This window comes from Crocuta crocuta, unplaced genomic scaffold (assembly GCF_008692635.1).
Source record: "Crocuta crocuta isolate KB4526 unplaced genomic scaffold, BGI_CrCroc_1.0 scaffold14, whole genome shotgun sequence".
Classification (NCBI taxonomy): Eukaryota; Metazoa; Chordata; class Mammalia; order Carnivora; family Hyaenidae; genus Crocuta; species Crocuta crocuta.
In genome coordinates this window covers 4,653,064-4,669,536 of record NW_027530209.1, presented here as the reverse complement: position 1 = coordinate 4,669,536, position 16,473 = coordinate 4,653,064, and the positions used below count along the sequence as shown (strand labels likewise).

The 16,473-nt window shown below is 42.4% G+C and overlaps 1 protein-coding gene and 1 long non-coding RNA gene across 2 annotated transcripts in view; one reads left to right on the top strand and one right to left on the bottom strand.

The window, feature by feature from the left end:
- Nucleotides 1-16,473, top strand: part of COL1A2 (collagen type I alpha 2 chain) — a 35,217-nt gene that overhangs the window by 8,335 nt on the left and 10,409 nt on the right. The window contains exons 7-33 of the mRNA XM_077765393.1: nt 1,118-1,162; nt 1,250-1,303; nt 1,401-1,454; nt 1,768-1,821; nt 2,244-2,297; nt 2,795-2,848; nt 4,580-4,624; nt 4,919-4,972; nt 5,075-5,119; nt 5,488-5,541; nt 6,040-6,138; nt 6,253-6,297; nt 6,408-6,506; nt 6,986-7,039; nt 7,205-7,312; nt 7,673-7,726; nt 7,818-7,916; nt 8,824-8,877; nt 9,343-9,441; nt 9,828-9,881; nt 10,584-10,637; nt 10,759-10,812; nt 11,116-11,169; nt 12,157-12,201; nt 13,269-13,367; nt 14,757-14,864; nt 15,514-15,567. Of these exons, the coding sequence (XP_077621519.1) occupies nt 1,118-1,162; nt 1,250-1,303; nt 1,401-1,454; nt 1,768-1,821; nt 2,244-2,297; nt 2,795-2,848; nt 4,580-4,624; nt 4,919-4,972; nt 5,075-5,119; nt 5,488-5,541; nt 6,040-6,138; nt 6,253-6,297; nt 6,408-6,506; nt 6,986-7,039; nt 7,205-7,312; nt 7,673-7,726; nt 7,818-7,916; nt 8,824-8,877; nt 9,343-9,441; nt 9,828-9,881; nt 10,584-10,637; nt 10,759-10,812; nt 11,116-11,169; nt 12,157-12,201; nt 13,269-13,367; nt 14,757-14,864; nt 15,514-15,567 (1,746 nt within the window). The remainder of the gene's footprint in view (nt 1-1,117; nt 1,163-1,249; nt 1,304-1,400; nt 1,455-1,767; nt 1,822-2,243; nt 2,298-2,794; nt 2,849-4,579; nt 4,625-4,918; nt 4,973-5,074; nt 5,120-5,487; nt 5,542-6,039; nt 6,139-6,252; nt 6,298-6,407; nt 6,507-6,985; nt 7,040-7,204; nt 7,313-7,672; nt 7,727-7,817; nt 7,917-8,823; nt 8,878-9,342; nt 9,442-9,827; nt 9,882-10,583; nt 10,638-10,758; nt 10,813-11,115; nt 11,170-12,156; nt 12,202-13,268; nt 13,368-14,756; nt 14,865-15,513; nt 15,568-16,473) is intronic.
- On the bottom strand, nt 1,576-10,818 carry LOC144232535 (uncharacterized). The gene is made up of 4 exons (XR_013335431.1): nt 10,724-10,818; nt 9,587-9,722; nt 2,658-2,751; nt 1,576-1,968 (listed from the first exon to the last, which is right to left on the bottom strand). It is a non-coding gene; the product is annotated as an uncharacterized LOC144232535 (long non-coding RNA).

Below are 16,473 nucleotides of genomic sequence, written 5' to 3'. Positions count from 1 at the left end.
TATGTAAATGAAATTGTTGCAAATACGTGGAAAAATGAATAAATATAATTAAAAATTCATGGAGTCAAAGAAAATTATTTTTAACGTATACCTAAACAATCATTTTGACTGAAAAGTGACAGTTTCTTTTAATGTGGAAGCAATTTCTAAAAGCAAACAATTCTTATAATTAAGATGATGTGCTTTCTAATAAAATCCATATTATTTCACCGTAGGCTTTCATGCAGTGGGACAGACTTGCCTACAGAGCCCCCATGGTTCATGTGTCACGAACAAATTACCCTAGACTTGTCTATGCAATATTTTCAGCGTGAAGGAGCCGGCCCCTACAGGAGAGCTTGCCCAGGCATTCATTACTGCATGGGGGTTGAGGGGGAGTCACGAATGTGGAGCCAGCTCCCAAACTAGTAACGCCGCTTGGCTCTACTTGTGTGCTACAGAACGAAGAACAAAAAGAACAATCTGCCATCATTGTGGGCCACAGTTTCAGGAAAAGAGCAGATCCTTCCAGGAGGATGTTTCAATAATGTTTTCTTTTTCCTTCACCCCTCACTACATCCCCTTTTGTTTGACAGTTTCATTGGTCACCCATGAAAGGAGCTATAAGGTTATATAACAAGCCTCCCTCTAATCACTAAGAAGGCCTTCTGATCCTTTTCAACTCACGCCTCTTGTGCCAAAAAAACCTATCAATTTCTTAGCTGACTATGACACGGGGAGATGACATATGATGGAGGGAATCCAAATGGAAAAGCTTCGCCAGCTGCATAGAAGGCGGTCATATATTCTCTACTGTGCAAAGGCGGATCCCCTTCATGGCCTTAGAACCGCCTCCGTGTGCCCAGCTGTGCGCGACTGGCAGGAACCTGTGGCCACCCATCCAGCTGGGTTCTGCTGATCTGGGTTAGGAGAAGTGAGAGCAGAGGCAGAGAAATAGTGGAGGAAACGTGGGTCATTAAGCGCTCCTTTGGGAAAACAAAAACTATGAAATAAAACCGGGATAATTGTCTTCACGTGTCCATCGCAAGATGTCTGTGGCCCTACTGTGCTCTCCTTTCTAACCCAAACCAAAGCTGTGGGAGCTTCTCAGTGCGAACTATACTTTTCCTCTTTACAGGGTTTGATGGGACCGAGAGGGCCTCCTGGTGCATCTGGAGCTCCCGTAAGTACCGGAAGCTGGTCGTTCCTCTTCGACAAAAAGACAGAATTAAACAAGGGTGCGGAGCACGACACTTCTGTTTTCTTTTAGGGCCCCCAAGGTTTCCAAGGACCTGCTGGTGAGCCTGGTGAGCCTGGCCAAACTGTGAGTACATTTTCCCCCTCTGTGGTAAAGATTTTATTTTTTTCAAGATGTTTATTGATACAACCTTAATGAAATGATCGGTCTCCTCGTTTCGTAGGGTCCTGCGGGTGCACGTGGTCCCCCTGGGCCTCCTGGCAAGGCCGGTGAGGATGTAAGTATTTACTCATCAGCATTTCCAAAACACCGTTTAAATACTCCTGCCTCAACAAGAATGTCTAGATTCAGATGAAGTATTCTGCCAAAGCTGAATATGCAGGATATAACTCTCCCCATATGGAAAACATTTTTTTAATGAAATCTTAATTTGTTTGGTTTAAGGGAAGTAGTCGTTAATTAAATATATATTTGGACCCACATTTTTATATGACGCCTGTTCCCCCTGTTGTAGAAACCAGGATGTTCCGACTTCCATCTGATGGCTTAGCAAGAAAAACGGCTTACCCTACGATGTTTTCATGTTTCAGGGTCACCCTGGGAAACCTGGACGACCTGGTGAGAGAGGAGTTGTTGGACCACAGGTAAGATTTATTACCCCCGTGTATTCAGTCCAGACACCAGGGGCATCTCGCATACAAGACGGTTGGTAAAACTGGAATCAGTCTAAATGGCCAGGGATGTCTGAACACCTGCACCCCTCACTGAAGACATCCGACAAATCAAGGAGCCTAGTTAAGAAAGCATACAGTTTTCATTAATGCAAATGATGTCGTCTTAATGACAGTAAGCATACTATAAACGAAATCATGTTTTGTACAAATACCATAGTATTACTTACTCAAAATAGAGCAAGTTAATTTACTGCTCTGTGCTTAAATAAATATCCCAGCCATTGATTCCAAGCTTGAACCTCCACGAGAAGACATACTTTGGAGGGAAGAAATCACTGTTTTTGAACTGAGAGCGAAAACATTATTTATCTTCTTCTGTGTTTCTTTTTAAGGGTGCTCGCGGTTTCCCTGGGACTCCTGGACTTCCTGGCTTCAAGGGCATTAGGGTGAGCACATTCTTTACCCAGAGGAAAGAAAATGTTATTTTTAGGCAAAACCTCATCTATATTTAAACTCCTGGGTGACACATACTTGCTTCCAAACTCCTGAAAGTCACCAGAGTAATGAGAGTGAGAGAAGAGTTCGGATGGCTGGAAAGTGCAGTGGGGTATAGTTTGAATTTTCAGTCTGTTCATAGCTCCCAAGAAATGAGAATCCCTACAGAGAAAATTGTATAAAAGGCACATGACGTAAGAGGTATTTATAACCATCTGAAGATCGTAAAATGATGAAAGATGGAAAGAATGTGAGAGAGCATCCAGTTCTATAGCCTTGCCTTTCAAGTGCAGGGAGGTTTAGCAACTTACCTGGGGAAACGGAGCAAGTTTGCTGGGCGCTGGACACTCCATTGCACTGAAGCGGTCACCAGATTCCCCCAGGAGGTTTGGATTTGACCAAGCACTATAATGGGACAGAATTTTAATAATAAGAATTTGCATTTCAGGGACACAATGGTCTGGATGGATTGAAGGGACAGCCTGGTGCTCCAGGTGTGAAGGTAAATACCACATCAGAAGCATTGTTTTTAAAACAATTGACTGTAATTCCCCATCACCATCAGAAAGTATATTTTTCCTGAAGACTGCTCATATTCCAAGGAGTATCTTATTTCCTCTTCAATACTTCAGAGCCCTTAATGGGGAGGATACAGGATTCTGTGACGACAGGCCAATTATTAATAATATTTATTTAATTCAGTATTAAACAGTTGAGATAAAAATAATGTCAGTAGTTTCTTCCCCCATTTCCTATCCTCCTGTAATTTCAGCCGATCTCCGCAGCCAAAATAAAAGTAAATAAACATATAATCAGATATTAGAACGCTATGTTATTTTACACTGTAAATTCTCCTTTGCCATGCACAAATTGGATAGGTACATTCATGTCACAATCCACTTTTCAACCTCTTTCCTGTGATTTATCTGTGCACACTCAAAAAATTTTTAATTAGGTAATTAAAGTCTCAGAAGTGTGTTATCTCTTGGCTAGGCTCTTCTCTGACAGCGCTTTCAACTATAAAATGTTCTCTCTCCTATTAAGGAGATAATGTGATATTAAAGTGAATACCAACGTAATTACAAATTAATGAGTGACGAATACTAGCGGGACCAGAAATGAACGTGAATATGGAGAGCCTGCGCTAACTTTCCAGCTGCCACACAAATGGATAAGGTCAAACTCATTCTCCCTAGAGCCTAATGTAATAGCTTAGACTACTAGCCCCAGCATCAGCAAATGTTAGAGCCACAGCGAGCTTTGGAGAACCCCTCACTTTGCAGCTGAGGGAAACTGAGGCTTAGAGAGAATGAGTGGCTTGCCCAGAGTTAGGAGGCCTTAGGTTGGAATCCCTGACTCTAATTTGCACTTACTCCCAAAGAATACACTTCACATAGAATCCTAGAAATGGAGGGTCCTTAAAGGGTGTCTCCAACCTGTTTCTTCTGTATCTTCATCAGATTATCTAGAAGGAAAGTTTCTTTATGTGTACCATTTTTTTAAATGACTGCCCCCCCCCCCCCACCACTACCATCATGCTTTTTACTCAAGAATATAGGTTGGAAATAAATAAGATAGTTCTAAAGAATATTAGGAAGCTCTAAATTTCCATGCATATTTTACAACAACGAAGATATTTAGTGTTCAAAGTAACTTCAGGGATGCCTGGGTTGTTCATTTGGTGAAGCGACTGACTCTTGATTTCGGCTCAGGTCATGATCTCATGGTTGATGGGTTCGAGCCCCACGATGGGCTCTGTGCTGACACTGTGGAGCCTGGTTGGGATTCTCTCTCCCTCTCTCTCTTCCCTCCCCTCCCCACTCTCAAAATAAATAAATAAAATAAACTTAAAAAATAACTTTAAAGAGGGTAAATACGATTTGATTGAAAGCAGTTTATCCTCTGCCATCTCTTTTTATGATATTATTCCTAATATGTAAGCCTAGTCGAAATGATATCCAAATCCTAAGGGGAAATATTAGAGCCAGGGTAAATAACACTCAAATAACCACATGTCCTTAGTACCGTGATGTTTGGTATTATCTAAATAAAAGCCTACATTTTAGAAATTTAAAAAATGTATGTGGCGTAATTGGGAAGCTGCATGTACACAGAATGTTACAAAATATATAAATGGTTCAAATTAAAATAAGAGGGTAAAAATTACCCAATCAGGACAAAAAATAATCAATACCTGTAATGACCAAACTCCCAACCCTTCTTTTCCATGTAGGGTGAACCCGGTGCTCCTGGTGAAAATGGAACTCCAGGTCAAACGGTAAGTATCGATTACCTGATATAAATCTAAATGTGTACGCTCTTTGCAAGCTGGAAACTCTGTAATGTTTTTGCTGATGACCATTTCCCTCAGCACTGTATTCTCTGGTGTTTTTCTAATAACCTTCTGCATACTTAACTGAAATCCGTTACCTCTTAGTTGGAATTAGAACAAGACCTGTTTATTTCTAGTGGATTCTTGCGTATGTCGGAAATTGTGGACAAAGCAAATGATGCCTGTGGCGTTTTTTTACATTAGCATTCTGGATTTCATTGAAAATATTTCTGTTTTTAGGGGGCTCGTGGGCTTCCTGGTGAGAGAGGACGTGTCGGTGCCCCTGGCCCCGCTGTGAGTATTTCCAACTTTGTCCTGTTTTATCCTTTTAAACGGTCTTCTAACAACTGCCGTTTGACTTTGCCCCTTGACTTCTTCTCCTTATTTTCTTCATAGGGTGCCCGTGGAAGTGATGGCAGTGTGGGTCCTGTGGGTCCTGCTGTAAGTTTTGACACCGAAGAATTTGGAAGGGGTTGAGAGTGTGGGATGGGAACTATCTTCTTTATTAATTTATAAAATGACACCATTTCAGACACCTTACCAAGTGTCCTATGAGGTCTTTTGAAAGTTCTATTTGTAAGTACTAGCATCCCTAGGGCTTTTCATTGATGCATAAAGGAGAATCTACCTTACCTGAGATATTTTGAATGTCTCCCCTTTGATATTAATGACGACAGGCTAGCTGTCAGTTTTCTCTTTGCCAATATTAAATAGAAATACGAACCGGCCATTGTGAGCCACTCCAATCTTCTAGTCTTGCTGTGTTGTTAACACAGGAAGTTTCTTATCACATTCGACTTTGATTTCAGGGTCCCATTGGGTCTGCCGGCCCTCCAGGCTTCCCAGGTGCTCCCGGCCCCAAGGTAAAAACACTGGTGACCATTGTCATTACCTTGATAAATTTCTCATTGTGATGTGAAAGATAGAGACTGTGTTTGCAGATAGATAATTACAGAACAGGTACCTTAATTAGTCCCCCTTTCCAAGTGGATATAGAAGGACTGCTTTTCTCACTCCAAACGTGAAACAGATCGCGTCTCTGTACTTGAGCCCAAGGCCATAGATGTAAAAAGCCAACATGGAGATTTGTTTTAGGGGACCCCTCTGAAATATACTCCCAGGACTGACTAGCTGAGAAACAGAGTCTCCGCGCAGGGAGACAGAGGTATGTGAAGATGGTAGCCAAGATGGCAGGACTAGACCCGGAAAACAGGAACCCCAATCCAAACCTGTGGTACCAAGCCAGATAAGGGAACTGACTGCAGCTCTGAAGAAAGTTCATGAAACGTGACGTCCTAAAAATGGAGATACGCTGTTTCATTATTTGCAGACTAATGCCTCAGTGTCATTCCTTCTTTTAGGGTGAACTTGGACCTGTGGGTAACCCTGGTCCCGCTGGCCCCGCGGGTCCCCGTGGTGAAATGGGTCTTCCAGGTGTTTCTGGCCCCGTCGGACCTCCTGTAAGTGGCCACTGTCACTAACCTCAAGGAGTGGAAGAGAGCGAAGGCAGGGTCAAAGAAGACGGGAAATAACTCCCATTAACTGATACCCTTCTCCTTTCTTTTTCTTCTTAGGGTAACCCTGGAGCCAACGGCCTGACTGGTGCTAAGGGTGCTGCTGTGAGTATTTGTCTATTACGTGCTGCTCTGCTTTTAAAAGCACTGCAATGAGCTGGTACCGCGTCACCGCCGGTCACCTCATGATGGCTCACCCTGCATCTCCTTCACAGGGCTTGCCCGGTGTTGCTGGGGCTCCCGGCCTTCCTGGACCCCGGGGTATTCCTGGCCCTGTCGGTGCTGCTGGTGCTACTGGTGCCAGAGGACTCGTTGTAAGTGATCATGGCCACGGCTTTCATCTGCCTGAAATACTGGCTGTGCCATCATTTTGTCGCCATCTAGACTTCCTCTTGTGGGTTTATCCTTTTTCTTTTTTCTTTCCTCACCATTTTTAGTCTGTATTTCTTCTATGAGTGCGTGCACATGTATGTTCTCTCTGTCTCTGTCTCTGTCTCTCTCTCTCTCTCTCTCACACACACACACACATACACACACGCACGCACACGCACGCAGACCCTCCCGCTACCCTAGAACACTGCCCAAAGATCAGCGAGGTACCTTTCCATTGTCAGCCTTGTCCTTTCACCTAAACCATTTGCCCGTAAGCTGTTTAAATATGAACTGGGCACATTTCTTACGGAACTGAACTTCTCTTTACCTTGATCCCTGAATATTCCAAGATGTTTGTCTATAAGAGAGTTGGGACAAGTATTTGTCATTTGACCACCCACCGTTTTGTATGGAACCCTAGGGTGAACCCGGTCCAGCTGGTTCCAAAGGAGAGAGTGGCAACAAGGGCGAGCCCGTAAGTAGTTCTATAATCACAATTTTATAGGGTTATTACTTTTCCGATCCAAAAAGTTAATACTCCTGCTTTTCAAAAAATGGTTATTATTTTTTCCCTCTGGCTGGATGTGACATAAGAGGGATTTTCTTCTGTTCCCTCCTCTTTGCTTTTTCCATTAAACAGGGCTCCGCTGGACCCCAAGGTCCTCCTGGTCCCAGTGGTGAAGAAGGAAAGAGAGGCCCCAATGGTGAAGCTGGATCCACCGGCCCCTCCGGGCCTCCTGGGCTGAGAGTAGGTCCCAGATGCTCTTGACACCCAGGCACCCCAGAGGGATATGACGCCCCTTCGTTGGAATTGGTCGGAATGACTGAGTGTATTTTCTAGACGAAGGGAGCATCTGCTTTCCATCTGCTTTATTAGATCAGTGACTCAATCTGGTCTGGAAACAGTATTGACCTACTTTTGTAGAATGTCTCCTGCACACATTCCTCTGGGGTTTGGGTGAGATGTTTTTTGCCTTGGTTTGTTTTTGTCCGTCTCCCTTATGGGGACCATGGTTCCTTGCATGCATATGCCATGTTTCTGTAGACGCTGCCCCACTGGATTCTAGGATTTTCTCTGACTCTTGCTGTTTCGCGTCCTTTCTCACAGGGAAGTCCTGGTTCTCGTGGTCTCCCTGGAGCTGATGGCAGAGCCGGTGTCATGGTAAGCTGTCCATTACTCACTCCTGGGGAGAGCATGGGGGGGGGGGTGCGTCCCCGGCTTGAGCACCCTCCTCTCCCCTTCTGCTGAATAGGGCCCTCCCGGACCCCGTGGTGCTACTGGCCCTGCTGGCGTCCGAGGTCCTAATGGAGATGCTGGTCGCCCCGGAGAGCCTGGCCTCATGGGACCCCGGGTGAGTTTCAGAAAGATTCTGAGCGAGTCACACCCGGCACCGTTTCCTTTTTTAAAGGGACGATTCATATCAGAAGACGACAATAGAAAAAAATCATCAAAAGTAAATCTGCTAGTAGATTTACTGATGGTTGGCTTTTTAATTTAACTTTATCAATGCCCAGAGATATTTTGACAAATTTGGTTAGTTCGTAAATTTCTTATTTATTGCTTGATACGATGGCTGTGAGGTTTTTGGAAGAGTAGATTGATTTTAATATATCCAAATTAGGTTGGGTTCCCTATCAACATGAATCTTGCATCTCAACTTATGAGTTTTATATAAGGTGTTCATGAAACGTATTAGGACTATACATTATCAGTGTATTAGATTCATAAGTGAAATCATTTTTCCAGCAATCACAAAGTGCTATAATGTATTCAGCATCACACTAGCCACGGGGAAATGACCTTTAGATTCGTAGACACTCTATTCCATAGCAATAGAGTGATTTTTTTTTTTTTTGCCTCCATTATCTCTTATGGATGAATATCATCTGTAATTGGACCATAAACAAGTAGTAAAGACACCAAATACAGCAATAAAAAATCCACTTTGAAAATTGCTGACTAAAAGTATTTGTTTTTCTGTTATGAGGTAAATAACATGATACGATGTATGGTGCTTAACAGTTTCTTGAGACATCTGTAAATGAATCCAATAAAAGGAAAGGCATAAAAGATAGAAAGAAACAAGATTTCAGACCTCTTTTCATACCTCCCAGCTAGCGGCTAATACCCCTAATGATTTACCCTAGGCAACAAACAAGAAGTCGGGTGGAAAGTGCTTTTGTGAGATTGTAATGAATTGAAGCCTCGAGTCTGTGCGTTAAAGTGCCAACATGAAAGCATCCTCATTTATTTTCTAGGGTTTTCCTGGTGCCCCTGGAAATGTTGGCCCAGCTGGCAAAGAAGGTCCCATGGTAAGAATTGCTCATTTTCCATTCTCTTTTCAAGGACACTTATTGCACCCTTATCAAGTCTATTCTGTGGCTTATTTATACATGAACACATTGGAAATAAATATCAGCCACATACATCATCTGGGAATGCAGGGTAATAGATTGTAATTATGGAGTCCAAATGAACGCAGGACTGAAAGGAGAGAAGGAAAGAGGAAAACATGGCAGGGAAAATTGAAGAGGGTGACGGGGCTATGGGATGGGAGGGGAAAGCAGGAATTGTGTACGTATGAGATTGACTTGGCCGCGTGTGTACTGACATGCTATTTAGTAAAGGAAAATGGAATCATAATTTATTGACCCTTTATACCAGGAAGCTGTTTGCATTCAGAAAATGATTCTGTTTCATCCCATGGCAGCATCACAAGCTTGAGATTGGGAGACCCTGTTGGTGCCCAGTGAACTTTAAATAAACTCTGCTTTCAGGGCGTCCCCGGTATTGATGGCCGGCCTGGACCAATTGGCCCAGCTGGAGCAAGAGGAGAGCCTGGCAACATCGGATTCCCTGGCCCCAAAGGCCCCACTGTAAGAACACCATGCCGTCTTCTCCCCCGGCACTTCTTTGCCACATTTCACCAAAATTCTGTTTTCTCTCCTGCCCTCAGTCCAGTCTGTCTCAAGAGGGTGGGGGGAGGTCCCTTTCCACACAAGAAAACAGCAAGCCACTTACCACGTTAATAACTGATCTCCACTATGTCACTGCACACCTGATGGAAATCCATCTATCCTGAGTCTATGCCTCCACACCTTGGTGTACTTGGACTTGCAAGATGATGGACCATGCCTTGGCTAACAGAATTCAAAGACTGGGCACGTTGGGGAAAAAAAAAAAAAAGGCAAGAAATTAACATTGCAAAATTGTCGTGGTGAATTTGACATTACATGTGTCCTTTTTTTAATGTTTGTTCTAGGGTGAACCTGGCAAAGGTGGTGAAAAAGGTCATGCTGGCCTTGCTGGAGCTCGGGTAGGCGCTGCCTTCTGCGTGTATCTGCCCACATAGTGTGCGCTCAGGAAACACACCTCCTTTGAGGCCACCTGACAGAATTCTGTCATTTTCTTTTCAAAATGGCATCCCCAACTATCCTTTTACCATCACAAAATGGCTTCTTAAGAAAACAAACAAACAGGGGCGCCTGGGTGGCTTAGTCGGTTGAGCGTCCGACTTTCGCTTAGGTCATGATCTCGCGGTTCGTGAGTTCGAGCCCTGCGTCGGGCTCTGTGCTGACTGCCGGCTCAGAGCCTGGAGCCTGTTTCAGAGTCTGTGTCTCCCTCTCTCTCTGACCCTCCCCTGCTCACGCTGTCTCTCTCTCTCCTAGAAATAAAAATATTAAAAAAAAAAAAAGAAAACAAACAAACAAAAACACACAAGGCAGTGAGCTGTAACAAATCAGAATGTATGTTAGGTCTAAAGTATTCATGGATGAATTTGCTTTTTATTTATTTTATGATTAAACTGCTCTGCAAAGGCTAGTAGCATTCTCTGGCCTTGGTAAATTGCCCTCCATCTGTGGACTTCCCACAAGCCGTATCAAAAGTTAGTATTGGGGCAGGGGACCCACAATGAGTCATTCCAAGATGATAAGCTTTGAGGAAGCAATGCATGAGGCTTTGAGGCTTCTTAAACTGTCTCACTGGTAATTCTGTGCCTTCCTGTGAAATATTTCAGGGCGCCCCAGGTCCTGACGGAAACAATGGTGCTCAGGGACCTCCCGGACCACAAGTGGGTATTTCTTCCATTCTTGTTCTTTGCTGCCCTACATTTTTCCAGTCCAAAAGTTGTATAAGTAGACGGCAGGGGTGGCATACCTCTCTATTCATGCTCTCTTTGCTGTCGCTTTCAGGGTGTCCAAGGTGGAAAAGGTGAACAGGGTCCCGCTGGTCCTCCAGGCTTCCAGGTAAGTCGCCTGAAACATACAGAACACTGCCTTTTAGTCCGACTGTCCAGCTACAAATCACCACAGCAGAATGTGGTTTCAGAATCACTGCTCTCCCCCCACCACACAGAACACGATTTCAGAACTGTAAAGTATGAGGTTCACTTTTTCAAGGCCAACTTTTGTGTAATGCTTTAATAACATATAATAGTTAGTGATCGTGTCGCTATCAGTATCCAGAAAAACCCAATTACTAGTATCCTGTGAATATAGCCATAAGATTGAGATGTGTGTGTGTGTGTGTGTTTGTCTGTCTTTATCTAGGGTCTGCCTGGCCCCGCTGGTACAGCTGGTGAAGCTGGCAAACCGGGAGAAAGGGTGAGTAAAACAAGTGCTTAGTAGACTTACCTAAAGCTGGGACATTTTCCCCTTGTAATGCCCTCCTCCAGTGCAATTATAATAGGCAAAAAGGAATTTCTTATTTCATATGCTAATGATAGTGTTCTACCTACCTGGTACTTTGGAGAGAATAAACCAAGTTACTCATTTTTGTTGGGATAACAAATCCTTCATTTTAAAGACTGAATGAAACACTGCATTATGGAAGTAAAATGTACCAATGAACATTCTATTTAATAGCCTTACTTTTTGTATTGTTCGTGGTAATGTTAACATGCAAATTATTTCCTTTCCCAGAGCGAAAAAGTAAATGCACTGATTTTCCATCAAACTAGACCCTGAAAAATTGCGTTTAATGTTTTTCTTGGCATTCAGACATGACACTGCTAGCCACAATCAGGGCATGAATTCTGAGTCATTTTCTCTGGTAATTGTGATGAATGTGCCTCAATTCAGTTACATTCTGTGGCCGGGTCTCCTTTGTCAACAGTGGGGCACATTAAGGAGACAGCTGGTCAGTAATAAAGGAGATCCACTTGGGTATACAATTAACTAGGTAATGTGCAGAATATGATCATTTCTATTAAGAAAGCAGTCTGTTATATAACTAAAAATAGGCAAGGTCTGATACTGTTCATCATTATTTATCATATTATGAAACGAGATAGTCTGTTTTGTCACTTTTTTAAAGCAATAAACTAAGTAATGGAAAGCTTAAGTTTGCTGATACCCGGTTCTAGCATAGAAATATCTCTGGTATCAGTGAAATTCTCACTTTTTCTACCTGTCCATATACAACAAATTGCTCTTATTTCTAATAGCCCTGTACTTATAACTCAAGGAGGGAGAGCCTGCGTGGCGTTATGTCCCTGATTTGAAACTTGCCTAAATATCATAATCATAAGTGGCGTTCGAGAACATACATACATTTCATGATTTATTTGTTTATTATCATGCTTTGCCTAGGGTCTCCCTGGTGAATTTGGTCTCCCTGGTCCTGCTGGCCCAAGAGTAAGTGTTATTTAATTGAGTTTCATAAACTTCTGGCAGCGTGTTTGTAAAACAGGTAGGGGATTTCGTTTAAAAGCTATTGATGACCTTGAAACAAGTTCCTGACATTCTTCTGTAGTTACACATAATCTGTAGAAAATGTTTGATTTGTACATTAAATCAAACCTCTAAATTTAATTATTCATATTTCCGAGCCAAAACCCACATGGTTATAAGAAACATAAATGAGTTAATATATGCATTATATTTAGGAATGTATATATACAAGTATGATATATTTATGATAGTGGCTCACCCTGAGCCAAGGAAAAGTAATATCGTACTAAGATTCAAAATCAATTTTTGCAACGTGTGTTGATGCTCTAACTCTGGAGCTGAAACCATGAATCTGCTCTTATAAAAAAAGTAAATAGATTTTGTTTGTCTGTAGTTATGAGAATAACTGGAATGATTAGTTTGCCCAACAGGTATCCTATTATATGATCAGTTACCAAATTTAGTATCATAGAAACATAGTTATGACAAGGGTCTTTGAAACAGGTGCAACGCAGACTGTGTACATGTTAAATATTCTGGGCCATGGAATATCATGCCATGATGATACTTACATGCAACTGGGAGCTATTTAGAATATCTCATCTACACCTAGCATTGCTCTTCACTTAAAATGGCACCGTCTTTGCCAATGAATACCACGCATAACTGATGTCTGTTCTTACCTCTGGATCTATTGCAAAAAAAGACAAAAGAAGATGACTTCCAAAGGTGGAATATTGTACTCTAGAGGAAAAGCCTTCTGGAGTTGTGGCCACAGAACGTTAAAGCCAAATGAGACTTTAGAGATGATCTCATCCCATTCATTCATTCTACTACCAAAGAAATTAAGGAAAAAATAATTATAATTTGTTAATGGCAGAACCCGGATTCAAAAGCTAAAAAAGTATGAACTCTGATGTGTAAAATGGTATCTCTGAAAGCGATGAACAGTGTAACACTTCTACTCTGTCTTCTCTTTTTCTTTCTTCCTTCCTTCCTTCCTTCTTTTTTTTTTTTTTTTTTTTTAACAGGGGGAGCGTGGGCCTCCTGGGGAAAGTGGTGCTGCTGGTCCTTCTGGTCCTATTGGAAGCCGAGGTCCTTCTGGACCCCCTGGGCCCGATGGAAACAAGGTAAAATTTTATGTTCCATACTGCCACTTGGGCCCACTATACTCTACAGTAACTAGATCATTTACAGTAGTAAATAAATTGTTTTTCAGAGTTTTTATTTCCAATTCTGTGTTGATTTCCATCCCAGTAAATGACAATCTGATTCTGGTGGACCTGAATTATTCCAAAAGAAGGGAAACCCCAGTGTTCTACACACATAAACAAATTAGTATGGGTTTTTACTCTTGTCTCATCAAACTGTTGATACTTTGGGTTATTTGGGGATTTTTTGTTTTAAGTTTATTTTAATTTTGAGAGAGAGAGAGAGAGAACACTCGCAAACCGGAGAGAGAGAATCCTAAGCAGGCTGCATGCTGTCAGTGTAGAGCCCAACGTGGGGCTTGATCTCATGAACTGTGAGATCATGACCTGAGCCCAAATCAAGAATCAGACACTGAACCCACCGAGCTATCCAGGCTCCCCTATACTTTGATTTTAATCTAGAAACATTGTATAATATTGGACACTACTTTTAGAGAACGAAGTTTCACCTTCTTACCATACTTTGCTACTTGAGAGAGTAAAATTTCAAAAGGCAGTCTAAATTTTAATAACAGGAGAGGTAAAAATTAAGTGGACAATATATTCATCCCCAAAGCATAAGCCCGACAACTTGTGTTTCAAAACAGAATCTGTGGTGTAGATTTTAAAATAGATAGAATTACACATTTCTGAAAAACAGATTACTTTAACTGCAATACAAAGAAGTAACTCAAATATTACTCCTGCTTCCTACCTTTAAGGGGAAAAAATGGAAAGATTAGCTGCAAAAAGCTATTTTTCTATGTGGAAGGATATTAGAAAAAATTAAAAGGTAAGAGGGAGAGAGGAAATATGAAAGAAAATATGGTTCGGTGAGGTCGTACTTCCAAAGACTTCTATCTTAGAAGTTAGTCAGTAGGTTTTAAGCCTGTGCAATAGTAGGGTTTTTATATAAAGTGGAAGCTACAGTCCCCGCTCTTAAGGAGATTAAAATGTAAACATCTCCCCCGTTGATGAGGTTTCGTTCCATATTCGCTGTGTGGGCTACGAGACTTATCCTTGAAAAATGTTTGTGGGCAAACATTTTCCACTCTCTGCATACTATTGTCCTGTCCTCTTCTCCGACTAGCAGCGGGTGATACAAAAATCACAGCCACCCACTCCCACTTCTCTTCTCTTTAGCCACGGTGTCGTTAACAGCATCTCCCTCTGTTATATTCTCCCTCCTTTCAATGGCCCTCCTTTGTGTCTCTAAACAGGAAAGAATGCTCTCTATTAAATGTTTAAATTGGAATCCCGCAAGAGTTCGGGTCTTCATTTTCTTCTTTGGCCGCTGAAATAATTGATTTCACATGTGTCTGATTCAAGGGCGAACCCGGTGTGCTTGGTGCTCCAGGCACTGCTGGCCCATCTGGTCCCAGCGGACTCCCGGGAGAGAGGGGTGCTGCCGGCATACCTGGAGGCAAGGGAGAAAAGGTACCCTCTCAGTGCTGGACCTTAAGACGTGTTGTTGATGATCTCTAGCAAAGCAGGCTGCACAGGGTTGCCCAGTTTTTCTTACAGTTCTTGGTAGGTGGTCTGGTTGCATTTTGATATCTATCAATACGCATTTCCCTCTGCCGCCTAGCACCTACGCATTTCTGAACTCACTAATCTGGCAAAATTCCTTGCTACCATGGAATTTCACGCAAACAGATGGTGTTGAGTAATACATGAGGCTCATTTTAATGCCACTAACAATAATGCCTCATCCTGCCCTAATTAATGGGAAGAAGCTATATTGAACAGCTGTCAACCGTGCTGCCGCATTAGTTATGCCATAAGAGTGATCAGGCGCCGAGGCCCATTGTGATGCTGCCTTAGAATTCCGTCCACATGAATTTGTACCTTGCTTGACTATGCTTCAGGAGGGTGTATGGAAATTAGAAAAGAATATTTAGCCATAATCTGGAGAGGGCCTTGAATTATCCCCTCCTTAATTTTCTTCTAATTCAACATCCTATAGAATGGTAGGGAATAGTAGAGAATCAAGATGTAAGCGATTGAAGGTATAAACGCTTCAGATTAATTCTGACTTGAAAATCTGGTTAGAAAACAGAAAGCTACTCTTGCTTTATACTTTCAGGGTGAACCTGGCCTCAGAGGTGAAATTGGTAGCCCAGGCAGAGATGGTGCCCGTGTGAGTAGAGTTTGTTTGTTTGTTTGTTTGTACTTAGATTGTTATTTTATTTTATTTTATTTTTACATTTCGCTCGATTTGAGGTCAGCAGTTTTCCAAAACAGAACTGACAAAAGAAGAATCCGGGTTTAGTGGAAGACTATTCCTTTCCTTCCTGGATCTCTGAATAGTTAATATCATTTTACATGTTCCAAAAGAAAGATTCAACAGAACTTATCCCTTTGAAAATCAAAACCCGAATTTCTTACCTTCCTTAGTGTTAACTGTCCAAAGTACGAACTATAAACCAAAAGCTCTGGGTTTAACAGAACTTCAAGTGAATGTTCAAATTATTATACGACTGTGGAAAAAAAATGACTCTTACATTTTAAAAACCTCTAAAAAGGTCCCACTTATTCAAATGTATGTCCTAAGAACCCATCACCTGAAAGGCAGCCCCAAGGATTACCTGTTAATGCCATGGCGATGCCAAAGATAATCCTCTAACGGTAGAATAACCCTACCAGCGCACTGGCAACATGGTTCTTCCAGGCCGTCAGCTACCTCGGTCTTCTCACCTCCCTCAGAGCTGATAACTCATTCTGGCACATGGATAATAGTCCTTTCTCTGAGTCACACAGTCCCAGCGGTCCCAAACAAGCCTACTCATTTGCTGCTCTCCAGGGAATTTGACAAGAGCGGAGAGTTCAGATCTCCCCAGTTCCTAACTTGCCCTTGACTTACACATTTCTATAACCTTTATCACCGGGGCACTTTCCTCCTGAGGGCCGCTGCTAATAGTTTCGATGAGTAGAACTGAAATGCATCAAAAGCCTTCTTGATGTCCACCCAGAGTGTGCGGCGAAAGCGTTCAGTCCCCGTGTAAGCACAGCTAGGGGGTATGGCAAGGGTCACTTTTGAGACTGG